The sequence below is a fragment of the Sciurus carolinensis genome, chromosome 1 (assembly GCF_902686445.1).
Source record: "Sciurus carolinensis chromosome 1, mSciCar1.2, whole genome shotgun sequence".
Lineage (NCBI taxonomy): Eukaryota > Metazoa > Chordata > Mammalia > Rodentia > Sciuridae > Sciurus > Sciurus carolinensis.
Genome location: NC_062213.1, coordinates 32,865,572 through 32,893,461, shown reverse-complemented (window position 1 = coordinate 32,893,461; position 27,890 = coordinate 32,865,572). Strand labels below are relative to the sequence as shown.

The 27,890-nt window shown below is 36.2% G+C and overlaps 1 protein-coding gene across 9 annotated transcripts in view; it reads left to right on the top strand.

Annotated features, from left to right (window-relative positions):
* Nucleotides 1-27,890, top strand: part of Oxr1 (oxidation resistance 1) — a 420,876-nt gene that overhangs the window by 325,451 nt on the left and 67,535 nt on the right. For 2 of the 9 annotated variants that reach the window (XM_047543810.1, XM_047543807.1), the window contains exon 1: nt 14,836-15,157. The exons of 6 other annotated variants lie outside the window; for them this stretch is intronic. In XM_047543810.1, the coding sequence (XP_047399766.1) occupies nt 14,959-15,157 (199 nt within the window). In that variant the 5' untranslated portion in view covers nt 14,836-14,958. Of the gene's footprint in view, nt 1-14,835; nt 15,158-27,890 lie in introns of those variants that run through there. One more of the 9 variants, XM_047543822.1, reaches the window with a different exon arrangement.

Sequence of the window (27,890 nt, the reverse complement as noted above, 5' to 3'; positions counted from 1 at the left end):
CTATATCACACCTTTCTTTCAGTCCCAGATTTCTCTGTGCTAATTGCAGCTAAGTCAAATTGGTGCAAAGAGGACTTCAGAGAGACAGTGTCTTAAATGGAACCACACAGCTTTTGAAGCTATTAAGTGAAAATTTGGGACTGAAAGAGCAAGCTCAGAAAGACATGCTGGGAAATGGCAACAGCCTGCCCCACATCTTCTCTGTAGATGAGATGGAGGGTATGAGGATCAATAGAGGCATGTGATCTCCATGCAGAACATACAAAAGTGCAAATATAAAAGAATATTAAATATTTTAGCCAGTTACAGGATGAAATAAGCCTTTTTAAAAACAGACTATAAAAGTTTCCAGAGGCATGGTGTGATCTTTCCCAAAATCTACATCTACCACACCAGGGTTTTTCATTGTCGGTACTATTGACATTTGAAGCTGTATATCTTTGGGGTTGTATATGCATTACAGGATCTTTGGCAGCATGCTTGGCCTCAACCTACTAGACAGTACTAGCACACTGACAGCTGGAAAATCAAAATATCTCCAGACATGTACAAATAGTTCCTAGGGGTAGTGTTGTCAGATTTAGTAAGTAAAAAGAGACACACCCACATAAATTAGAATTTCAGATAAAAAGCAGATAACTTTTTTGTTATATATATATCCCATGCAACATCTGGTATTAACTTATACTAACAAAAGTATTGTTTATCTGAAATTCAAATTTAATTGGGTTCCCTGTTTATCTGGCAATCCTTCTAGGGTAGGGAGTACAGATTACCCCTGAATGAAAATCCCTATGCTCTATATAATGGCAAGTTAAGAGAAGGACACCCAGGAGACTCTTTGCTGACCTGATTTACAATATCTCCTTCCTGAAGCCCTCTGACCCCTATGACCTGGTCTGTAAAAGGGTGGTCCTCAACCTTCACAGGGCAGATATGAGATTTAAATGACATAATATATGAAGAACCCTTTGTACAATACCCGGTACAGTAACCAATTGATATGTGATCATTGTATCTATCTAACCATCTTTCTTAAGAAGTTGTCAAAATATTTACTGGTCCCTGGACTTAACTTTCTTTATTAAAATGAACCTATTATGGAAATAACAGGATCCTTGCTGCATTTCTCAATTTTGGCTGAACAGTGAAGCCACCTGAGGAGGATCTACCACCTATCTGTGTTCTACACCAAAGAGATTTAAATTTCATGGATTTAGCTGTGGTCTGAACATTAGGATTTGCTAAAGCTCAACAGTTATCCTAAAATATGTAGCCAATTCGGAAGGACAAATACCATACTTTCTGACTTACATGTGAGTGCTAAGGCTGTTCTCATAGGGGGAGAGAGCAGAAAGTGGTGACCAGAGCATCAGAAAATTTGGGAAAAAAGGGAGGGTAAACAGGTTCAGAGATACAATGGGATAGGAGAAATGACTTATAATATTCTATAGCAAAGTAGAATAACTATGGCGGACAACAATTGATAGATATTTCAAAATGTGAAGACTCTGAATGTTCCCAACAAAAAGAAATGATAAATATTTGAAAACAAAATATTTGGGGGGTTGATATACCAGTTGACCTGATCTGATTATGCATTATACACATGTACTAAATTATCACACTGAAGCCTGTCAAAATGTGTGATTGCTATTTGTCAAGAAAAATTATGTTGTAAATAAATATTTTATATCTATTTTAAAAAATATGTAGCCAAGTTCTCAGTCTTGATGTTTGGAGAAAAACATCAGATAATATCAGATAATAATGAAGAGAGAGAGAGAGAGTAAACACAGCTTAACTCTAATTCCTGGGTGGCAGAAAAGTAGGTTGGTATAAAATTTAGAGAAAAACAGATGCGATTTCTTCCATTCACTCAACAAACATAATATGTAATTGCCTACCTACTATGTGCCAGGCCATGTTCTCAAAAGTGGTGAGAATGAATGCTACTAGGGAACAAAAGAAAATAAACACATAAGATGTTTTAATCTAACTTCAAGGACTAGAGCTAGGGCCTATACATAAAGGGTAGCACCCAAAATATTAAACTCTGGCAAAAAAAAAAAAAAGCCATGAATAATTTTAATGGGAAAGCAAATGATCTGATAAGGTATTTTCTGAGCTTATCTCTTAAGAGAAACAAAGGTAGGAAGGGCATGTTACCAGGCACTGAAAGAGAAAAAGGGCACAAATGTATGAAAAGAGCATCAGAAAGGTCATGCATGCCATGACAGAGAGTGAGGTTTCAGGCACCTAGAAGAAATCTAGCTAACTAGAACTATTCTGTGAAAAGGGAAGTCCCAGATAAAGAAGAAAAAGAAGGATGGGTGACTCTCTCTTTTGAGGAAGTTGTGTACTGTTTAACATTATTGAAAGGCAGAGTAAGTTAATGCCTACTGTTTTATTGTTCTCAAGAAGAAGGAACTCTTAAAAAGTACAAAAGTACTAGGAAATGGAAATTTGCAGGCTAGGGTAGATGAAGATGTACTGAAAGAACACCCACCTGTACTTTACTTGAACTGAAACCTCTTGGTTCATAGAAAACTGCGTTATCACATATGTTCACATGTGGTCACAAAACTTTTGGTAGTAATCTTAGAGGAATTGCAGTGCATTTGTGAAAATACACACTGTTCTATGATGAAAAACTTTAAAATACGAATTTAAATATGAGTTTATATGTCTTGTTCAAATCTAAAATTGGAGTGCTGAGTGGTGAGTGGTTCTCCTCCAAGGGTAGATTCAGGAATCCGTGTCCTTTCCATCTCGTATCCCTGCCATCTTTAATAAGTGGTTTTTCAGGTCACCATGCTCATCTGCAACAAGGTCATAGGAGGACATAAGAATTGAGGGTCAGCAATTAGAGCTTATTCTGGGTGAGCTTAGAAATGACACCCCTTTTGTCACCCTTCCATTGGGAAGAAATCAGTTTCTTGAGCACCCTGACCTAAAAGGGAGCTGAGAAATAAAGTGTTGCTGTGTAATCGGGAAGAAGAAATGCATTTAGGGAGAACCGGCTATTCTCTAGTTGGAAAATGGAAGATCTTCCAGAAAACTGTAGAAAAATCCAAGTTTCATAAAGTGAAGTCCAAGTATCACAGGCTTGAAACCACTTGAGAAGGAAAAAGTCATGGTCACTTGGAGTTTGTATCTTATCTTCTGCATACTAGAAAGACATTTAATGAATATGTGACATTGCTGATAAATGAGAATGGAGTGATGATATCATTTAGTGGATTTCTACTTTTTAAATTAATGTGCTCAATGAGTAGAAATCATTGTTGACCTTGAAGACATTGTTGCGCCGTGCCTTGTGATTCCCTTACCCTGTCTCAAACATTTTTATGAGCAACTTGAATAAAAGCAACTTGAATAAATTTATGGCTATCTTAATAAAAAGGGATGGTGAATGACATGGATGGAAAACTTAAGAGTAGTTTCAAAATGCTCTCCATGGTCTAGAACAGGTCAGCAGAATATTTCTGAAAAAAGTCAGGATGTAAATATTTTAGGCTTTTCAGGCCATAAGGTCTGTGTCATAACTAGTCATTTCTGCTGCTATAGCTCAAAAGCTGCCATAGACAACATAAATGAACAGACGTGGCTGAATTTGGAGAAAACCAAATTTACAAAATCAGGTGGCAGGTCAGATTTGATTCATGAATTATAGTTTGCCACTCCATGACTTAGAAGAACAAGCTGGTTTTGAAGACAGTAAATCTGAGACTGTTCATTTAAGGCCAAAGAACAATAGGGTAACACAATATGCCATGTCCTTTTTAATCATAAAAAAGCTCTAAAATAGGCAACTATTTGCTCTTGTCTTACATGTAAGAAGGCTAAATCTCAATAAATCAATAGTTTGACCTAGATTGGAAAGGTACAATGGACATCATGCCTCTCCAAGAAGTGTTTGACAAACTAAGAAAGTAAAGCTTAAATGCCTGGGTAAGATGTGGTGAAACTTAATGTAACAGTACCTCTCAAGGGAAAGCCTGGCATCTTTTGGCTCTGTTCTTATCCCAGCATCTGATCTAGCATGCAGAAAGTTCTGGGTTTGACCCCTGACACCACATAAAAAGAACTGAGACTTTTTCTTTCTAGGTCTATAAGCAATTCTTTTTAGCCTTTTTTTTTTTTTTTCTAGTGTAGTTTTAGATGAGATCAATGTATAAAACATAAAATGGCACTTCATGGACATGCATATGTTTTACAAATTTACTTTCTGATTATAAAAATATTTATTGAAAGAATTAGACTGATTTGAAACTATTTTTTCCAATGGAAATTATGGACTATTTATGGATTCTTTTTAGCTTTAGGGTCTCACTATACTACCCATTTTGTTTTGGTTATTTGTTGGTTTGCTTCTGGTTTTACTACATATATCAAGAAGATCCTTATTCACCTACATAAAAGGCAAATACTCTTCAGAATACAGAAATAAAAGGAAATGTCTGAAAACAAATGTGTTAACCTGACAACATAAACCAAGTGGTCTTCAGTGTATTAATTTGGCATGTCATTAAAAATTTAAACCAAGCTTTTGTAAAACCTCGTATTATTCAGAATCGGTAAATGAACCTCAAACTTGTCAAATGAACCTCAGACTTGTTGTGATAAGTATTTATTTCTTGATGTATTTCTTGCTCATATTACATGTCCAATGCCTAGTGAGGTTGGGGGAAGGGCCTGTCATCCATAGTTACTCAGGAATCTAGATGGATGGAGGCTCCAACATCTTGTAGTAGTACCATCTAGAGCATGTCCTAACCTTGGTTGCTGAATCAGGGGCAGAGATATGGGAAGGTAAAACACTGGATATTTTAAACAGAGGCTGTTCTTTGCACATGTGTATATAAAACACGTATTTAAATTGTGCTCAGTGATTGCCAGAATTAATTTCATACATAATTTCAGTAGTTAGCATGTAATGTGCATGAACTAAATATGCAAAATCACTTAGAAGAAATACGAAGTCCCAGATCTTAAACTTGGCTTCTATTGAAAAATGCAGGGGCCAGGGATGAGGGTCAGTGGTAGAGAACTTGCCTGGAATGTGGGGGTCCCTGGGTTTCATCCCAGAACTATGAAAATATAAATAAATAAATAAATAAATAAATAAATAAATAAATATGTAAATGCAGGTTCCTGGGTTCTCATCCTAAACCCTGGAATAAGGATCAGGGTAGAGTTTAGGAATTTGCATTTTTTAAAAAAGTTCCACAGTTGATTCTCATTGTCAACAGGAAGCAATGCTGTAAACAAAATATATTTTTGAAGCACAGGAAAGGCAATATTTAGTTGTTTTGTTTTGTTTGTTTGTTTTTTTCCTGTACTGGGGTTCAAACCCAGGACCTTGTGCATGTTAGGCAAGTGTTCTGTCACAGAGCTATATCCCCAGCCCAAAAGGCAATAATTAGGTCAGTGAATTTAAGCTTATCTGTCTACAATGTTGGGGATGGATTAAAGAGGTGAGAAACTAGATATGGGAGATTTCACTTCATCATGTAATGTACTGCATTTAATGAGCAAGCATAAATGCATGTCCTTATATATCATGCATTGCGTTAGCAGGACCAATTAAGTATGAGGGCCTGGCAATGTTGTTATTAAGTTCTCTAAATATTTTAAGAATCTCATCCCCACCCCTTCCTTCCTGACTCCTAGAAAATCAGAAGGATAGGTACAAAGTGGCCACCAACTGGTCCTTATTCAGTTTCATTAATAAGGGTTGGTGATTCTGTTGGCCGTAGAGCCCACTCTGAACCCATGAGTCCCAGGATGGGGCATGGGAAGTGGGGTGGGTGCACATGGCTGAGAGCTCACTGGCTAGGGCCAAACTTATCTTTAAGACTGTTAGGGCAGTACAGACTGGAGTTTAGTGTATGGTTATTTTACTGTGCCTGCTGCCTTCTGGGAAGATAAAATTAAGAGTACATCTACAACAGGAAAAAGTGACCTATGCATGATTCTTTTTGAAAACCAAAGTTATCTAGTTAGTGCTAGATCATTTAAGGATTGCCTGTCCTGGTTCATTTTTCTATTTTCTGATTGTCTTTTGACTGATTCAGCCAGCATTGTTAGCATCTCTCACCAAATGATGTTTGGGTTAAGAGGCAGGGTATCAGGGAAGCCCCCTACACCTTGGGAAAAGGAATAGGTTCTCCTTTATGTTCAGCAACTTCTCATTTTGGGGCTCATGTACCACTGAAACAAGTGGAATATTGATAAAAACTTGACATTGCTACCCCAGCACTCAAAGAAAGATGGATGGACTTGTAGGCAGGTTCTCTTTTTATTGCCAGGCTTAATTTATTTAGTAATGATACAGTCCCACAGTAAGTATTTTACTCCCACAGGAGAAAAAAAAAACCCAAATAGTCCAATTACTAGTTGCAATTTGAAGCTAAAACATTGTATGTTTGGCACAAAGGTATCTAATAACTAGCAACAGAGTTAGGTTCTCCCCAAATGATTTTGTCCTTTCTTTTCCATTTTTCCTTTCCATTTTTCTATTGCCTTTAAAAAATATGAATCAAAAATAGGGAAATTATTCTTTATAATTTTAACCTAAAAGCTCTAAATTTTAAGTACATACTGTATAAATTGCAAGTATCTAAAGTTAAGGTCTATTAAAAATCTAATATTAATTAATATACTAAATAAGTTATTTAATATACTACAAATATTTATTTGATCATCATTTTACGTTGAAAACAATAAGTATTGGGCTGGAGTTATGGCTCAGTGGTAGAACACTTGCCTAGTATGCATGACACCCTGCTTTCCATCCCCCAGGCTGCAAAAACAAGCAAACAAACAAAACAATCAGTATCAAAATTCTATTAAGTAAACACAGAAGTTGAAGCAATATATTACAGAGTTAAGAAAGGAAAGAACAAGAATGGAAAGCAAGTCGGAAAGAAAAGGAGGCCAGAAGAGGGTATGACCACCCTATGACTGTGAATGTAGTCTCATCTGCAGACACACTCCACTACAGCCCTACAGGAAATACAGGCAGAAAAGGAAAGTGAGGTAGAAAGGGAATGAGACTGTTCATCTTCATCCTCTAACATTCCTCTTGGAGAGTCTGATTAGCTATTGTTCCTAGAGACTTCTAAAGCTTTGTAGAGTTTTCATGTCTTAAGGCATACATGGTAATACCCCTTGGCACTTGCTCAATGAGCTGGGTGAAATTGATCCAAAAGCTCCAGAAGCTGCCACATTCCAGGTAGGGAGTATTTGGGGCTGTAATTATATAATTGTAATTACAATCTTCAATAGGATATAAAAATAGTACTGAAATAATTCTATGGTAGGTTGATGTGAGTTATTGTGAACTGAGTTTTAATTATAATTCTTAATGATGGTATTGCTGGGTCCCTGTTTGGCTTCACTGCCATGCAATGTTTTTCTGACAAGTGTGGGAGTTAACATTTTTAGACAATTTTCAGAATTGAGAAAAAGTTACTTGGTGTTTAGTAGGATTTGTAATGATTATATCCAGGATTGGTATCAAACAGCAGGGTTTTTTTTTTAAAAAAAAATCAATATTAGGTTCTTTACCACTACTGAAAGGCCATTTAAAATCTTTATCATATGCTGTTTAAAACTGTAATCATGATTATATCCAAACAATGTCTTCTCTTCCTCTCTGGGCTAGTGTTGGCACAAGCAAGAGTCTCATATTAGATAAGAAGTTTGAATATAAGCCTTTCAGTTGAGAAAGAAGCTCTGTGGCTTTAAGTAAAGTAAGTGTTAAAGTCAAGGCTAACAAATTTGGCTAGCTACCAAATGAGGCTTTAGGTTTTCTGACAGATCTAGATGTACAGATTGTGTAAGAGTCATCCGTTCTTTCTTAACTCCCAAAACCTCTTTGCTTAGTCTCTGCTCTGTTGTTTCTATCAGCGTTTCTCCACTTGGCACATCAGGAATTTAAGTGCTGATATTTCTATCCCATAGGATAGTTGCCAGGTGGATATAACATAATTACTTTGACTTGACAAAATCATCTGTTTCATTTCACTCTTTCAGGATCCAGTTGTTCTTTTCTTGGTTTATTATTATAACTAGCCTTTTAATAAGATCATGGATCTCACTTTTACCATTTTACTTAAAGATCTGAAGATGCCTGGTGCTCAGATAGCTCATTGTTTCTGTATTTTCTCAGGATATTATAATTCTGCTTCCAGTTTAAATCCTATTTCTCCCCCATGATAAATAATTTTATCTGCATTGAAAGGTATTTTCAAAAAATAATGACTATAATGTTGCAGCTACTCTTAATAGTTTCAGTGAGCCAGGAAGTATGCCAGGAAATGGTTATTAATAGCAAAGTCATTTGATGTCATCTTTACAAGAAGATAAAGAAATGAGCTTGAATTTGGAGAACTTGGCATACAGTATGACTCTTAGAGATAGAAGTCGAGGAATGAACAAAAAGTGAATATTAAATTGAACTTCAGTGTTAGCCAATACAAACCAACAAAGCAGAGAATAGCTCTCTTAAAATATGAATAATTTAATTCATCTGTTTGATAATTTAGTTCTGATTCTTTTTAGGTAACTGTGTATATCATTCTTTAAGCAGAATGAAGTTAGACCCATTCTGCTAGTTTTCACATCATTGTTTTTCTCCAGTTCATATTTCTAGCAATGAATGTCTTATTTGAAATTTTCATATTTTTAAAATGTTATCGATATTACTTTAAATAAAAAATACTAAAATTGTTATTATTTATTCCCACAATCAAAAGAACAAGTTTTCCTTTAAGAACTGATGTCAGAGGGACAAGACTTCTTAAAGCACTTGGAGGAGCTTTTTACTAACTAACTAACTAAATTCAACATGGTACACTGGATTCCAACTAATTAACAGTGAGTTATTAGTTCCTACAGTTTGAGGGAAGTAAATGTGATGTAATTGAATTTAAAGTTAAGTAGTATAGCAACTGACAGTACTCCTTTGTTCAATAGATAACAATAAATTCAACTCTGAAACTACTAAAAGAATGGAGTGGATCTAATATGAATTCTATGGAAATGTGTATGAAATAAAAAATTGGAGTAAAAATAGTTTTACAAAATATTGTAAATATTATGGACATAATGTGTTCTCATTTGTTTTATTTAACCATGTGCATATATCTGGTTACACATTGTCCTTTTTATTAAAAAGTCTAGTAAAAAATAATTTCAATGAACTTGAAATTGTTAAGCAAAAGAAAAGAAAAAAGTCACTTCTACTTTTCTGAAATAAAAGGTGGTCATTGTATTTGAAACTTAAGGCAAGATGATAACATATATTGTCTGATTAATGAAGGCCTGTGCTAGCTTTTCACAAGGAATTTCCAGATGGGAAATTCTTAATATGTCTCAAAACTGTTTTAAATTTAGGTACATTAAATAATAACACAATGAGTAGTATCTTCAATATCAGTTCCTTTCATAATTATTTCTGGCATTGAGCTTCAATAAAAGAATATAACACTAAAAACATAATTCAATATGGTATTTTAATAGAAAGCATTACAACTCACCTTATGAAGGACTTAATGTGGTATCAATGTGGTAGGCAAATTGATTGCACTTTCTTATTAAATCTTCTCAACATGTCTTTCTGTATTTCACAAGTGAGGAGCCTGAGGAACAGAGACTAAATCAGTTGTTTCCCATCACGCTTTTAGTAAGAGGGGTAGTCAGAACCTAAAGCTTGACTCAGCTCATGTGCTTAACTATGAGGCAACACTGCATTCTAGGCCACGTAAACTAACTCAGGTGACCTAACCTGATATGAGGATGACTCTTAGAGAAAAAGGCAAAATTAACTGCATGTTTCCTACTGATGATTAAGAAATGCTGTCTATCTCAATTTTATTTTGGGGGCGGGTTATTGAACCCAGGGGCACTTAACTGCCAAGCCACATCCCCAGCCCTTTATATATTTTATTTGGAGACAGGGTCTCACTAAGTTGCTCATGGCCTCCCTGAGTTGCTGAGGCTAGCTTTGAATTCACAATCCTGCCTTGGCCTCCTGAGCCACTGGAATTACAGGCATGCTCCATTGCACCCAGCTTCACATGTTTTCTGATGGCTAAATAATAGTCCATCAAACTTGGACAGTCTAGCAATGTTCTACAAGATAGAATGGGCTCACTGAAATAAGTTCCCCTTTTTTAAGTGATAGAAGAACATTTGTAACTAGGTGATTCATGTGCATTGTACACAATGAAAACTAAGCTAGCTACTTCTCCGCTCATAAAGCAACCACTGTAACTGGCTTCTGGTTTTTTTTTTTTTTGTTGTTGTTGTTGTTGTTGTTTGTTTGCAGCACTAGGGATTGAATCCAGGAGCATTCTACCTTTGAGCTACATCCCTGACCTTCTTTAAAATTTTTTTATTTTGAGACAGGGTCTTTGCTAAATTGCTGAGGCTGGTCATGAACTCAAAATCCTTTTGTCTCGGCCTCCTGAGATGCTGAGAGTACATGCTTGTGCCACAGTGCCCAGCACTGGTTATATATGTAGATATAGATATAGATATATATATAGTTATAGATATAGATATTCTTTTATATATGTGGATTTTTAAAAATATATCTTACAGAATGGTAGCATACCGCATGCAGTGTTCTGAATCTTGCTTTTCCCCTTGAAAATATTTTCTAGAGACTTCTCTAAACAGTTACATCAAGGACTGATTATTTTTAAAGATTGAATAATATTTCATTATATGGATGTGTCATATTTTAATCATTTCTTTGCTAGTTACCATTTAAAGCATTTTCAATATTTTACTACTGTAAGTAGAAAAATGCATAATTTCATATATCAGTAAGACATACCACAAGAAGTGAGGTAACTGGGTCAAAGGGTACATGCTTTAAGAAAGAAACTAGATTCTGCCAAATATCCCTCTACTACTCTCCCACCCCCACCAGGAATGTGTGAAAGTGTTAGTTTCCAACCAGTATCACCAAAATGCTATTAATTTTTTTTACATTCACAATTTGATTGAAGACATTGTTATTTATTGGCAGTTATTTGCATTTCTTTCATTAGGAATAAGGCATTTTTCTTTTTTTGTTGCTTTTTGCTGTTGGTGTCATCTCTAAGAGTCCATTGTCAAATTCAAAATCACGAGGATTATCCTGTTTTATTTAAGAATTTGATAGTTTTAGCTGTACCACTTATGTCTTTGATCCATTTCGAGTTAATTTTCATATTTGCTATAAGGCAAGGGGCTAAGCTCATTCTTTTACATGTGGATACTCAGTTGCTCCTCAACTATTTGTTGAAGAAAGTATTATTTCCCCCATTAAATGGTCTTGGCATCCTTGCTGAAAATTGGCTTGTCATAAATGTTTACTTCTGAATGCTAAATTCTATTCCACTGACCTACATGTCTATCCTTTTGCCAGTATACAGTTTTAATTACTATAATTATGTATAATAAGTTTTGAAATTAGCATGTGTAAGTCCTCCAACTTTGTTCTTCATTTTCAACATTGATTTGGCATTTTGGGACTTCTTGCAGTTCCATATGAATTTTAGGATAGGGTTTTCTATATCTGCAAAGGAGACAGTTGGAATGTTAATAGAAATTATCTTGAATCTATAGATTGGTTAGGCAATTGTCATTTTAACACACATACACAAACACACACATGTATCCAAGTGAAATAAAACATATGCCAACATAAACTTAGACACATAGACGTTCATAATAACGTTATTCATAATATCCATAAACTAAGAGAAATCCAAATGTCCAACAACTCAAGGATGGAAAAATAAAACATGATATATCTATATGATGGGATATTACTTGGGAATAAAAAGTAGCAAAGTACTAATAAATGCTACAACACAAATACTCCTTAGAAACATTAAGTGAAAGAAGGCAGACTCCAAAGACCTTATATTACATGATGCCATTTATATGAAATGTTCATAAAAAGACAAATCCATAGACAGAAAATAGGATTAGTGGTTGCCAGGGGTGCAAGTGAGAATGGAGAGTGACTCAGATAGATAAGAGGTTAATTTTTCAGGTGATGGGCACATTCAAAGGTTAGATTTTTGTCATTTAAGATTAACTGTATACTTTCAATGGGTGAATTTTATGTTATGTAAATTATTTATCATTAAAGCTATTGGGGGGGGTACTGCGGATTGAACTCGGGGCACTTGACCACTGAGCCACATCCCCAGCCCTATTGTGTATTTTATTTAGAGACAGGGTTTCACTGAGTTCCTTAGCACTTTACTTTTGCTGAGACTGGCTTTGAACTCTCGATTCTCCTGCCTCAGCCTCACAAGCTGCTTGGATTATAGGCTGGTGCCACCACACCCAGCTCAATAAAGCTATTTTTAAAATGATGCAAAGGGTAGTTTACTAAAGTAGGTATAGTACATAAGGAAACTTTTTATAGGTGAAAAGCATTTATGTGGCTGATATAAGATGCATAAAAGAATAGAATCTATAGAGGGGGGAGAGAGAAAGAATACAAAAAAGAGGACTAATAATGTTGGCAAATCAAAGACAAAGTAAACTAGACTGAGAGTAAAAGAAGGAGAGACATAGATAGGAGCCAGGACTTCTTTCTTAGGATATGGAGAGGAGCTTATATGTAGATTGAAGAGATAAAGAAGAGAAAAATGTGTGTTCATATTTGATGGCCCATGATTTTCTGGGTCATGTAAAAAGGAAAATAAACATGTTTAAGAGATAAATTTGGTACTTCAGCAGAATGACGACAGTTCAGACAACAAATTAACTGACTACATGGACAAAAGGATTTTGAAAAGATGTTAGGGCTCAAATGAGTTTATATCAAAATGTTTAAAGCACTCAATCATTCATCAAACATTGATGGGTTAATTCTCATTTATTGTGTTTAAACTGGCAGAATGCAGGTTCTTGCTAAGATTGAATTTAAAAGTGAAAATTTAATCAGGTATAAAAATTTCAAAACATTTGGATATGTTTATCACAAACCAGTATTTCATGAAGATGTAAAACATCTTAGGAAGAAAAAAAAACTTCAATTTAGTTAATCAGTATTAGATGTAAGTCATTGAAATTTGTAAAAATATTTTTGGTTTACCAAGACTCACACAGAACTTAGAAGTGGTACTGAGCATGATAATCCTTCCTCATTAAATCTAAGTCTCACAAATAAGGAAGAGTAACTTACCACCTGGATTAGTTCAGGATGCTCTATTAGGGAACATATATAGGATGGCTTATAAACAACAATATTTTATTTCTTATAGTTCTCAAGTCTAGAAGGGAGATCAGGGTATCAGCAAAGTCAGGTTCTAGTGAAGAACCTCTTCAGGATTATAGTCTGCTGTCTTTTCTTTGCTATCTTCACATGGTAGAAAAGTGAGACTTTCCTGGGGAACTTTTACATATATACTTATCCCATTCATGAAGTAATCACCCTCTTGACCTAATTATCTCCCAAAGACTCCACCTCCAAGTTGAGGTGTTAGGATATCAACATACAAATTACAGGGAGTGGCACAAACATTCTATCCTTGATGCCATCTAACAGATAAGTTCTTAGGAGGTACAGAAGGAAGCCTGGAACAAGAATTCTTCTCTAAGCAACACTTCTGAACCTATGAATGGGTGCTACAGCTGCAGATACCTGAGCCCCTTTCTCATAAACACTGTGTATTAGGTACTTTAAGGATGCAGCCCAGATATTCTATATTTTTAACCAGTTATAATGCAGGTTGCTAATGTTAGAATGAGGAGGTTTTTCCAACCCACTAAGAATTTAAGCCAAACATGGTGAGGAGTGGAAAGAGATCAGTCAAATGATTTTAAAAAATTGACCAGAGGGTAGAGGCCGCAGGTGAGCATAAAGCTTCAGTTGCAGTTTCTGGACATTTATTACAATGGTTAGCTCTTCAATTTCTTAAGTAATTCAAACTTTTTCTTCAAATACCTTAATATATTGGTGATTCCAAGAAAGAGGGTTTATTCAAGGCGTGGGAAAACTTAAAAAGCTATAAACAATACGAGAGTAAGAGAATATAAACAGATTTCACGGGGAAACAAAATCGGTAGTAAATATCTGTCAAATGTCATTGCTCTTATCTCTGCCTAGGTCTTTGACCCGGTAAGTCAGATGTGCTCACTAAAGCCCACAAGTACCTCGCCTTACAGATCTGGACTCATGGAAAGCCAAATTCCAAAATCAGTTTGCAATGTTAAAATGAAATTCAAATGTGACTATCGATGCTTTATTTTCATTACGACTGCAGTCTTAACGTTAAAAGTATCTCTCCACTCCTAAGACAAACAAAATTGAGTTGCAAAAGTTTTATGTGGATCCTTCCTCTCAATACACACAAACTTTTTGGACACTATTTGCAAAACTCTTCTAATCTCGCGAACTCTATGCAACTCCAGCAGAGACTCCTCTGGGTCATTTTTCTCCCGGTTTGCCCTCGGGCTGGAGGCCAGGAGTCCTCCCTTCTCCCTAGCAGTCCTGAAAGTCCGGTCGGGTTCGGGACGGGGCGGGGCGGGAAGGGCAGGCCTGCTCCATTGGAGCCGGAAGGGTGGGGGGGAAACAAATGAGACTTGTTCAGCTACCTTAAAAACTATTAGATTTCCGACCTGAATCTGTTTCAGGAAGAATGTACCCATTTTATAAGCTAGCTGTGCTTGACTAGGCATTTATAAACAACAATAAGCACTTTGTAAAAACTTTTGTCCATCCCCGTCCCCCCGATGCGCAGTTTCCCTATGGTCCGCTCCGGGGCCCGAGGCGGGACGCCCCCTCCCCCGCCCCGCCCCGCCCCCTGAGAGGCGCGCGGAGCCGCCGCGCCCGGGTCGGGTCGGCAGGGCAGGCAAGCCTGTGGTGGCTGCCACTGCTGCCACAGAAGTCGTCCACCTCCGCGGTCCCTGCCCCGCGACCTGCCCCGCGACGGCATGGACTACCTGACCACGTTCACGGGGAAAAGCGGGCGCCTTCTGCGGGGCACGGCCAACCGCCTGTGGGGGTTCGGGGGTGGCGGCGAAGCCCGGCAGGTGCGCTTCGAGGATTACCTGAGGGAGCCCGCCCGGGGGGACCCGGGGTGCGGGCCCCCGCCGCACCGGCCCCCGGCGCCGTCCAGCCCGGAGGGACCTGGTGAGCCCACCTTCCTTCGCCTCCCGCGCGGCCGACGCGGGCTGAGGGCTGGGGGAGGCGGCGGTCGCGGCAGGGTACGTGGCCTGGCGACCGCAGGTGTGCCCGGGACCCGGGGTCGGCTGCGCGGCGCAGTGGTGGCGGGTGGGGTGAGGAAGGAAGGACTGACTGGTTCAGTCTGGGGACTGAAGACTTTCGTCTGCGTCGTAGCTCTTCCTGCTCGGCTCTTCCTGCTTTCCTCACCTAGACTGAACTGACTTTACCCCGCCAAGTGAAGAGGGTCTGATCCATTTTCCCTACCTGTGGGACGTGAATCTGGAGCCAGTTACGACCTTCGTGGTCTTAGAGACTTGTAGATCGCTGGATCTGCTTTTGCTTTGGCTTGGGTCTCTCCTTTTAGTTGTTACTTGCCAACTGTTAGGATTCACTTCCTAACATAAAATAAGCAGATACTACTTCGTGATAGAAAACGCTTCACTTGCACTGGCGCCTGATTGATTTTTGCTTCTCGTACTTTGAAAGACTGCATGTTATCTTGGGATGGTAGAACTTTGAAACTTTCTCAGTTGAGCATTGTTTTAGTGTTCCTTCATCATAGTGACTTTGTCCTAGTCTTTAAAAGTTATCCGTCAATGGCATGATATTGATGTCTTACAGAATTTTTTTTAAAGTGCTCCTGAAGAGGTATTAGCGTTAGCAAAGTACTGTGGTATCTTGTCCATTGCCCTTTATTAGATGTCAGACCTCCTAGTCATTTATATTTTGTTACTTGTTTTAATATGTAATCAGGTGTTAGCTTAAAAAACGAGAAAAAGCACAAAAATATATAAAGTTTATTCCCACCTCCTGCCAATCATTTTAAAGTAGTGAAACAGTGAGAATATCTGTTTATCTTTGTGTGTAGGTATGTAACTTAAACTTTGGGGAAACTGCAGTATTAAAATCTACCTTAGCATTGCTCCTTTAAATGGTTTGCCTTCACTTTGCATAAAATATTTTTTCTCTCTTTTTTTTTTTTTTTAAGAATTCCTGCTTATGGAATTAGGAAGCAAAAATACGAGAATATACTGTCTACTCCTAAGGACTTTAGACAGATACAGAATCCTCTCAAAGATGGGACCAAGGATAAGATACAAAAATTTTTTTATCTTTAGTTTTTATTCTTTTGGTACTGGGGTTTGAGCCCAGGGCCCCTTTAACCTCTGAGCAGCGTTTTTTATTTTTTATTTCGAGACAGAATCTCACTAAGTTATTTAGGGCCTTGCTAAATAACTGAGACTGGCCTCAAACTTTTGATCCTCCCGCCTCTGCCTCCCTAGTCTCTGGAATTACAGGCATGCAGCATGAGGCCCTGTGAAGTTACAGAAATTTAAAGTGTTAGAATAAAGAATTTTTAAAATGAGTTTTCAGTTGCCTAAATGGAAAGAGTTGATGTGTAAGCAGCTTCTAGGTGAATGGAGAATTCAGAAATACATGAGGTAATCTAACTAGAAAGCAGTAAAATTAATATCTTAATAAATATGCTCAAACATATAATAATTATGCTCAAAATATACATCCAGATATTTTATTCATAAACATTTATTGACCATGCATCTATGTCTGATATTTTCCTTCAGAGTTGCAGTCAAAATTCTTCTGTTGAAGCTACTTTATGAATTCATTGCACATTTAAAAAATATTCTTGGTGCCTCCAAATGTCTGATAGGTTAGAGAGGGCTTATGATGTCACAGAAGTCTGACCACAGTCAAATAGGCCAGTACAGCTAGGATTAACTTCTTGAAAGAACTTGGACAAGTTACTTATTTCTTTTGGATCTATATTTTCTTGTTTGTAAACAGGGTTGAATTGGATGATCTCAATTTCCAATTCTAGAATTTTTTTATTTGGAGTGGAACTAGTGAAGATGATGGGTGATAAAGCTAGAAAATAGCATTTAGTGGTTAAAAACTAAATATACTGAGTTCTGAAGACAGTTAAAAAAATAAGTATTGTAATAATCACTTGATCATCCTTTGCAGTGGTTAGAATAAGTATGGCTTCCCTAAATTTCCCTGACTTTGGAGAAGGAGCATGAATATATTCAAGTAAAAAATAAACGGTTCTTTTTAAAATTTCTAGCTACCCTTTGCTTAAATAAGAATTCTGTTCTTTGGAGTTGCATGCCAGATGGGTTGTGGCTCTTGGGTTGTTTTTTGCATTTGTGTCCTTCTGAGTATGGGTCAGTTTATTTGAAGGATGTCTTTTTCCCTTTCTGCTGTGGCTACTTTATTTCTCTGTGTGTGTGTGTGTGTGTGTGTGTGTGTGTGTGTAGATATATATTTAACAACTAAAGATTCCTGCTGTCATTCTTCCTTAAATTCTTGAAAAAGTTCTTAGTAGCAGTATTTCTTTTATAAAACCTTTCACACTTATAGATTGGCTGCATTTCAGGGCACATTTTTGTTGTTTATGATCTTGTCCCTCACCATTTGATCCTCAGTAATGATATTGATACAGTAGTTTTAACATTGACAGACTAAGGGCAGACCAGATAAAACTGCTTCTGATTTTACCCTTTCTATAAACAAACTACTTACTGGACTACTAATGTTATTGCCACTTCACTCTTTTCCACAGTGACTGCTTTTGCTTTTATCAGCTTTCAGTATTTGCTGACTCCAACATTATAGCCCCCTTAGGAAAACCATAACTGAGACTTGGACTTATTAAGGAGATTGTCACATCACTGGTCTTATTAACAGCAGTTACAAAGGAATCATGTTAAAATGCTTCTTCCTGTTTACATTAGGATTGATTTACAAAATTATTTCTGTCCTATAAGTATTCCTCTTGTTTGGGGTAGGATCATAGCCCACTTTGTGTAGTTTTTTAAAGTATTCACTTTACTAGATCATATTTTAATTAAAAAATATGGATCAATAGATTGAGAAGTTTAGAATCTTAACTTACTATAATATGAACATAAAACAGCATTTACCAAAACTACTGTTATGTCAGCCTAACATATGTCAGTTGGTGACAGAATCCTTTAAACGTAGTTCAGCCCTGTTTAAATTTTCTTTTCATTTATATTTAGCAATTTAAACAGCTTCTTTCAGTTATTTAAGACTTAGTCACTTTATTTTAAAAATTCAGTCTCATATTCAATTTAAAGTTCTAACTATCTCCCTACTAGTTCCCATTCCTGTTTAGGTTTGGAGATGTGGTGTAGCTTTCACAAATTCCTTCCCACCTGTCCTATTGAATAACTCCTCTGATACTGAAATGTGGGAAGGGAAGGAGTCTACTTTTGTATCCTAGTCCCTTGACAGGAAGATGATAGTAGTGGATAGCAGTACGAAAATACTGATGGAACCAATTTTGCTAAAATTGCTACTCCTGGCCTTAGTAGTCAGCGGTTCTTTAAACTTTGAATGTGGGTCTTTAGCATTTTTAATACCAACCACATGTTTTAGTTGTAAATTGTTGATTGAACTAGGCATCTAAATCATTGTGCTGCAAACACATGAATTAGTGTTGTGTATTTGTATACATAGAGTTTATGAAGAATGAAGTAAAATGGAGACATTAAATTTTTATCACTTGAATTATTTTACATGTCATGGAAAAACTTTAATACTATTTTTTAAATCGATTTTCCCTGATGCTTCTATTTTGTGAGTTTGAATTTTAAGTAGTTTTTTTTAACCTGGGTACCTCTCCCTGCCTCTTATTTTGCTAAAATATTTATTGACTTATTTTGTATCTGTGACTGTGAAGGTATATAGAGCTGAGTTTAAAAGGTTTATGTAGTCTTCAAGAAGCTTAATCAAGGAACAAATTTTATTGACTTTAAATTTCAAACTCACTAAAAAAATTTTGTAATAGGATCATTCTTAGATACTACAGCTCAAAATTTCTATATACTGATTATATGTACCTGAAGGAGAATCCTGAGGTTGATACTCTTCTTAATGGTTCACTGTTGATAATCATGTACAACAGGTAAACCAGCACGTGGACTACTTATAATGGCCAACATTCTCTTTGGCTGATCTTGAACTCTGGAACCTTTATTAAATAAAATAAGAGTTACCTGAACACAAGAACTGCAGTTCCATGACAACTGAGATGATGACCTAAATGAGTAGATACATTGAACAAAGGGAATATATCTGAGGCAGGATAGAGCAAGAAGACATGAGTTTCATTGTGCTACTTAGAACAACATGAAGTTTAACACTGTATTTTTTATTTCTGGAATTTTTGTTTAAAATTGTTTGAAATTCATTAACCTGGGGGTAACCAACTATGGAAAGTGAAACTGTCAATAAGGTAGAGGAGGGACTACTCTGTGAAAGGTCCTTTCATACTCACCAGTTAACTTACATTGAGACTCTTAATCAATTTTATTCAATGAGTACTACTAGTACAAAAAAGAAACATGTTTTAAGTTCAAACACAAATGTTAGAGAAAGGCCAAAAATTTGCTTTTGTTTTCTAGCAGTCAGTGAAAGAGGGAAATGTGATCAGACATAAATCACATTGGCCCTAATATAAAGATAAACCTGTGCTTAGGGAGGCAGGAGAAACACAGCTATCCACATACTAAGAATAAAGAGAAAAATTTTCTTATGATATTCTATAATATAGCAAAAACCAAACATATAAAATCTCATCCCTTGAGTATGTGCAGATTCCAGTTTCAGAAAGCTATTTTTAAAAACACTATTCTTAAAATTATTTCAGTGGTATAATTCCAGAATGGTAGTTAGTAAAGGCAGTTTTGTATAGGGTCAGCACCATCCAAATGTGCAGTTATTTCATGGTCTGAACTGAGGAATAGGGTTTTGATTAAACCATAAATTTTTGATTATATAGACAATCTAGATTTTATATTTTCTGAACTATTACTAAGAATTTTCAGTGATGGAAATGTTCTATATTTGTGATGTTTAGTAATATATGACATCAAATGTGGCTAATGATAACTTGAATGGGGCTAGTACAAATAAGGAACTGAATTGAGGAATTTGGATTCTGGATTTTTTTTGTGGGGGTGGCATAATCAGGTATTGAACCCAGGGGCACTCAACCACTGAGCCACATCCCCAACCCCAAAATGTATTTTATTTAGAGACAGGATCTCACTGAGTTGCTTAGTGCCTAGCTTTTGCTGAGGCTAGCTTTGAACTCTCGAGCCACTAGGATAACAGGCATGTGCCACCGTGCCCAGCATTGGATTCTGGATTCTGTATCTGCATCATGCAATATGATAGCAACTAGTATTAAAGGAAAAGTTATTCAATAACATTTATTAATGCATGATAAGAGATTTTAAGATGTTGCCATAGTTATACGGGCTGTGGTAGTAGAATTTCACAATGGGGGAGAGAAATTAGGTCTAATTTCATATATAGTATAGACAAGTAGGAATTTATAGCCAAGAGGTAGGGTGGGAATAGGTGGATGGAAAATTACTTAAGAGGTAGGTAACATCAGGAGTAAAGGAAATTCTTGTTGAAATAAACCCAGTAATCACCTCTGGAGTACAGAGGAGGATGAGATTTCCGATCTTCTGTGAAAGTTGATCAGGTATCTGGGGGTGGAGGGTGTTCCTGCGAAACTGATTTAGCAGGTTCTTGCTAAAACTGGATTTTACATGGACATGGACAAATAAAAAAGCCTTTTTTTGTTAGTTTGTTTAGTAGAATGATGTATACTACCTATAAAGAAGTTATTGTAAAGATTAAATCACCTTAAATTCAGTCATCTAGAGACAACATTAATATTAGGAGAGATTACTATTGGAATCTCTTCTGTGTGTATATAACTATAGCATGGATGAATGGATAGGAGGAGGAAGTATGGAGAATGAAAGATAATATTTCATTACAATGAGAAAGTAATTTTAATTTCTCATGGTAATGAATAGATTCTCAAAAAAATATTAAACAGATTGGTAACCCGTTAAAAACATAAATAGATCTTATTTTAGTTTTAGGTGGGCTATATTAAACATGTTTGATATGAGATTAGCAATTTCATCTCCCATTTTTCTTCTCACATCCTGATATTTCTCATTATATTATGTTTACATTTCCATGTTTGTAAAATTTTCAACCTCATTTTTATAATTAAAGTTTTTTATTCAATATTTTCTATTCTTTTATCATTTTGAGACTATATTTTGATATAATTGACGTACCTTAGCTCTTGTGGTTTTGAATAATGTTTCAGTAGAGTGCGTCTCATACAAGACAGTTTTCTTTTTCCTCTGGAAGGTAATTTGCTTTCTGTACATAAATTGTTGAATAGTTCTTTTATATTCAAAGAACAGTAATTTAACCAGGAGCACAAATAGAACTAGTCAGATTTGTGTGCCTATCACACGTTCGTGTATGTGGAATATAATCTTTTAGGAATTACGTCTTTTCTCTAGACTTCATGTCGCTGGAGCAACCCCTGTATAGAACATCTCTGGTCTTAAGATAGAGTGAAAGAAAAACTAACAAATGTATTATCAGCTCCAACAATTCTCCTTGGAAAAGTTATACCATTTCTGTTCTTATTCCATTGGGCAAAGCAAGTTATATAGCTATGTGTAAAATCAGTTGGATGATGATGTATATTTTTTATTTCTCCCTGTGGAGAAATACAGCATAACAATAATATAGTCTATCACAATGACTAGTTTAGAAACAATTATATTATTTGACAGAAATTTGAAAACTCTTAGTGTTGCTGTCATTAAATAGGGAGTTATTAGTAAAGACCTTTTCTTTTGTCAATTATCCAGTCAGCAAGTTTGATTCCTTTAGAATCTCCATTTTTGTATTTCTCAAATTTATTGTGCATACAAATCAATCATGAATCAGCTCGTCTGATAAAGCACCTGAGATCCTGCATTCATAGCAAATTCCTAGCTGATTTAGTGCTGCTGGTTCCTGGAATATACTTTTAAGTAGCAGGGCTTTATAGACTTTAATATCATGACACTTTCACCTAGATTAGGACCACCCAAAAGCCCTTAGTTAATATTTAAGGGTAGATGGAGGAGGGGTTATGGAAGGGGGGTACATTAGTGAGTAGGAGACAAAGAGAGGTGTAATGTTTCCAAATAAAGGTATAGAGATGCATGCAGAAGGAATTGATTGGATGCTTCACAAAGTTTAAGTAACATAAAATTGAAAGAAAAAATAAATCCATCAGGCTGGGCTCAGTGGTGCACACCTGTAATCCCAGCCAATCAGGAGGCTGAGGCAGGAGGATTACAAGTTCAAAGCCAACTTCAGCAACTTAGCACAGCCCTAGGTAGTTTAGTGCAGCTCCATCTCAGAATTAAAAAAAAAAAAGGACTGGGGATATAGCCCAGTGGTTAAGGGCCCTGGGTTGAACCCCAGTCCCTTCTCCCAACCCCTGTAAAAAAAATAAATAAGTAAATCCATCAAATAAACAATGTATTTGTTCCAAATCTCCAAAGCACATGTAGTGAACTCTGGAAAAGAGAAGTGATTTCAGTGCATTGTGGAATCAGTAGGAGATGATGGAGTAAAGACAGTGAAAGATTCCTTCTTTCAAAAGTTCATCTGTTAAGCCGGGCGCAGTAGAGTAGGCCTATAATCCCAGTGGCTGGGGAGGTCAGGGCAGGAGGATCAACAAGTTCAAAGCCAACCTCAGCAAAAGCTAGGTGCTGAGCAACTCATTGAGACCCTGTCTCTAAATAAAATACAAAATAGGATGGGGATGTGGCTTAGTAGTCAAGTGCCCCTGAGTTTAATGGTACCCTCCCCCCAAAAAGCATTTCTACAGTTTCATTAACAAAATCTGGTAACTAAAGTCCTTGGATACAAGGACAGTACCCAAACACTAATACTCTAGAGAAACACAATTCTCTGTGTCAAATTATTTCTGTAGAAAGTTTTGCAAATTTAGTATTCACACAAATTATAATTAGGTATATGGCAAAACAAGATATAAGAAACGGCAGTGACTAGAATCAGACCTACAGGAACTTTAGATATAGTTATTGGATTTAATATGGCTGTGTTGAGAATTCTCAGCTAATTGAGAATATTTTAGAAAAATAGGAACTAAAATGCCTATTTTATAACTGAAAAATATAATTCACCAAATTAGGACTTTTGTGGATGGATTTAAGAGCAATCTAGACAACACAGAAGAATTAATGAATTAGAAGATAAGTTGGAAGAAAATATCCAGAATAAACAGAGGACAAAAGAATGGAATATAGAGGAGAGAGGGTAAGCTCAATAAAAGATCCAATGAGGAGTTCTAACATAGAAGTTTTGAATCCTGGAAGGGGAAGAAAGAATGGTACAGAAACATTAAAGAGAGAATTACTGAAAACTCCAATTAGAAGAAAGACTTTATTTCACAAATGCAAATTCAAAAATACCTATGAGCCCCTAGTGGAAACCACACTAAAGACCAAAAAAAAAAAAAAAAAAAAAAAAAACTTACAGTCAATTTGAAGAAATAATCTTAAACCTTGAATGATGTAGTATTAAGATTGATATTGATGTTCCACAGAAAACAGTAGAAACTGATTTTATCTTTACAATGTTAAGAGTCCTTGTCAACCTAGAATTATTGTGACCTTGAAATTACCCAGACATGCAATAAAGGTGATAGCTATGAGGATAAAACTAAATGAATGTTGTCTGTCTAAAAATGTTATAATTGATGATTTTTATATACTCATATGTAATTAAAATATGTAACAAAATATTGCATGTAAATCTTGGCAGTAACACAGTTTTTAATATCCTTGTCTGAAAGGATAACAAAAATACTACTTAATATTGAAATCTGATCAATATGTCAGTAATCCAGGCTGTAATCTCTGGAATGACCACTAAAAGAATTATTAGACTATATAAATTCCAAATTAATGGTAGCAAAATGAAAATTTAATAAATAATAATCTAAAGAATGAAAGAAAGGAGAGAAGATTAGGAGAACAGGCAGACAAATAAGAAATAGAATAAATAGAAATAACAAAGGACCTACTTAGATATATATCAAAAGCATACAGATCCAAAAAGATTGAGATTAGAAAGTAAAGGCAAATGGTAATGAAAAGAAAGTTGATATATTAACATTAGGCAAAGCCAACTTTAGAATATTCTGAGAAAGCATTCAATTTTCCAGGAAGATAATAATATTTTATATGAACCTAATAATATGGTCTCAAAATGCAGAAAGCAAAGTAGAGGAGATGTGAAAAATTAAATAATCCATAGTCATAGCAGCAGATTTTAACAACTTCCATCAGAATAAGCACACAAAAGCAAATCAATACAGACACAGAGGTTTTGAACAACACAGTAGCAAACTTGATCACCTGGATAGGGACATAAACACACTACATCCAACAGGTTAGTATATGCATTCTTTTGGAGCATATTTGGAACATTTGCTAAATTTACACCTGATCATAAAACCAGTTTCAACAGTTTTCAAAGGTTTGAATTGGAATATTTCATTTTGCCACCTAGCAGTTGAGCTCGAAATTAGTAACAAAAGAATAAAATATAAAAATTTTTATTGGCAAATTAATCAGTACTGTCTAAAAACCACTTGAGTAAATGAAAATTAGAATAGAAGTCAGAAAATATTTTCGGTTAACCTGTTAAAACACCATATCAAAACTTGTAGTATTCATCTTAGGAGAGAACATATGTGTTACATAATTCAAATTTTGACTTCTGATAATAGTGTGGTAAAATCTAACTCCATTTATCTTTTCATTATAATCAACATGATGATTTCAGGGAAAGTCTTAGTCATTTCTTTATCAAATATTTACTGAACACCAGTAGTATACCATACCTTATACTATGTTCTGAGTATTTAACAGGCTTTCTCAGCCTCAGCAGTATTTACATTTTGTGATTGATGAATCTTTGTAATGGAAGACTGTCCTGTGCATTACAGAATTTTTAACATAGCCATGACTTCTGTACATTAGATAATAGTAACATGCCCACAATTTGAGTAAGCAGACGTCTCCAAGCATTGCCTGCTATTTCTGGGGATCAGAGGGCAGATATCATCTGTGGTTGTGAACCACTGGTCTACAGTGGTGACTATCAAGCATATCTTCTGCCCTCATGAAGCTGATATTCTAGTGAGTAGTTTTAAATAGCAAAATAGTTACTATTTCAGGCCAAACTAAGTTTGAATTCCATCAGTGTTTTCTTTGTTGTATAGTTGCTGTTAATTCTCTGTTTCAGTTTCCCCATTTGTAAAATGGGGATAAGAATGATATCTATTTAACAGGGTCAGTGAATTAGAAATAATAGATGTGAAGTACTTATAAAAGTGCTTGGCATGTAATAAAGAGTTGATAAACATTATCTGCTATTTTATTATTAAATAGACCACAAGTAAGTATATATATATTTTTGAATCCTTTTTTTTTAAATTTTATGAGTATTGTATATGCCAATTTTGGTACCATGTATCTGATATACAGACACAAGCAGACATGTAGACATGACTTGGAATACACAGGTGTATTCCCTACACATAAAAATCAACAGCAGACAAAGATTTTATAGCTTTTTGCCAGGTATGACTTCCACGGTAGGCTACAAAAGAGCCATGAAGGTTTATTATATAGACTGTCAAATTTAGCCCCTCAGAAATTAAAATAGAGCCTGGGAAGCTGGGACCAGTAGGACCAGAGTCTTGTCAGTCATGGGATGCCGAGGTCAGAGGTTCACCTGGCCACTCATCCTTTAATGGGGCAGATTCACCCTCACATCACCTCTGTGTTTTCCCAGCTTAGGGCTCTTCAAGGAGGTGTCTTTCTTTTTCTTGAGTATTGGAGAGTTAACTCTTGAACGCCTGGCCTCTAAATAAAGACAGCGAAAAGAAAAACAGAGGGCCATAAGCTTCAGTTAGACAAAAAAAGACTAATTGGTTCCAGAGAAAAGGTGAATTCATCATTAAAATCAGAAAACTTGAGTTCAGAAAAAGATGAAGACAAAAAAAAAAAAAAAAAAAAAAAAAAAAGACACGTTGTAATTACTCTAGCGAAGGGGCACAAGAGCTTTGTCAGCCCAGAGCTCACTTTCCCATTAGATCAGTCAGCCCAGATTCTTAAAGAATTGGGGGGAGCGACGGCTGGGAAGTCCTCAGAAAAAGGTTTTTAAGAAAAAGAAAACTTACCCATTTGGGCTCTTTCCATTTTTCTTCCCTGTGTCCATCCTGAGAGACAAGAAGACCATGCAGAGGGGGGACTTATTGGAAGAGCATAATTCCAGAGTACCAGAAAAGAAGGAAAAGAGAAAACAGGCTTTTATGTCCCAAAGCTGCTTGGATTTTAAAGTGACACTTCTCCCCTCTGGTCTCGCTGGGTTTGGGCACTTGCTTATGCAGCTTACATCCCACATGGATATCAGACAGGTCGCAAAGGAGCAAGGAAATTGTCGTTTTGATCATGAAAGGCAAAAAGCTTAAACCTCTGGCACTTTTGACCGCTATGTTCCTAGTCCCTGGTAATTTTTTTGTCTCTTCTTCCATCAGCGGCCATGGGAAAGGTCAAAAACTGCCAGACTCTGGGCAGTAACCCAGACAACTTAAAACCCAGCGAGGGAGTATTTCCCATTGGTAAGATAAAGCCAGCATCTGTCAATACCCTGGGCGTCCCTCAGTGGTACTGATGTCCAAGAGAGATGGATGTAGGAAGGTGTCCCTCCTGTACATTCCATGCTAGACCCAGAAACAGGAGGCGTCCCTGCCTTGGTTCCCAAGAACGTGGTATGGCATGCCTGTCCAAGTTCCTTGACTTGTGGCTTATCTGCTGAACCCACTGTCACTCAAGCTTATAATCTAATTTAAGAAACATCTTTTTTTAAATTTTAATTTATTTTTATTGTAAACAAATGGGATACATGTTGTTTCTGTTTGTACATGGAGTAACAGCATACCATTTGCGTAATCATACATTTACATAGGGTAATGATGTTTGATTCATTCTGTTATTTTTTTCCCCTTCCCCCCCACCCCTCCCACCCCTCTTTCCCCTCTATAGAGTCCCTCCTTCCTCTAGTCTCGCCCACCTCTACCCCCCATTATGTGTCGTCATCCGCTTATCAGGGAGATCATTTGTCCTTTGGTTTTTTGAGATTGGCTTATCTCACTTAGCATGATATTCTCCAATTTCATCCATTTGCCTGCAAATGCCATAATTTTATCATTCTTTATGGCTGATTAATATTCCATTGTATATATATACCACAGTTTCTTTATCTATTCATCAATTGAAGGACATCTAGGTTGCTTCCACAATCTGGCTATTGGGAATTGAGCAGCTGTGAACATTGATGTGGCTGTATCTCTGTAGCATGCTGATTTTAAGTCCTTTGGGTATAGACCAAGGAGCGGGATAGCTGGGTCAAAGTATATATTTCTAAACTGCAATAAATTTTGTGAGGTAAAATAGGTCCCAACCAGATTCATATTTGCTGTCTTTAAAGGGTACTTTAAACTTCTTCAGGAAGAGCCCATACTGTGTAACAATGGTGATCGCTTTGAACTCTCAGATACTGTGATTCTGTGATTGTATTGTCATATTGATAGAAAAAAGTAAATAGTTGATTGTGTTCTGGCATTTATATTTATGAAAAACAATATTGGTAATTAAAATTTAGGACTATTTTTATAATAAAATTGTTACAAAATATCTTAGTTTTAAATGATTAAATATTTTAGTTTGTTTTC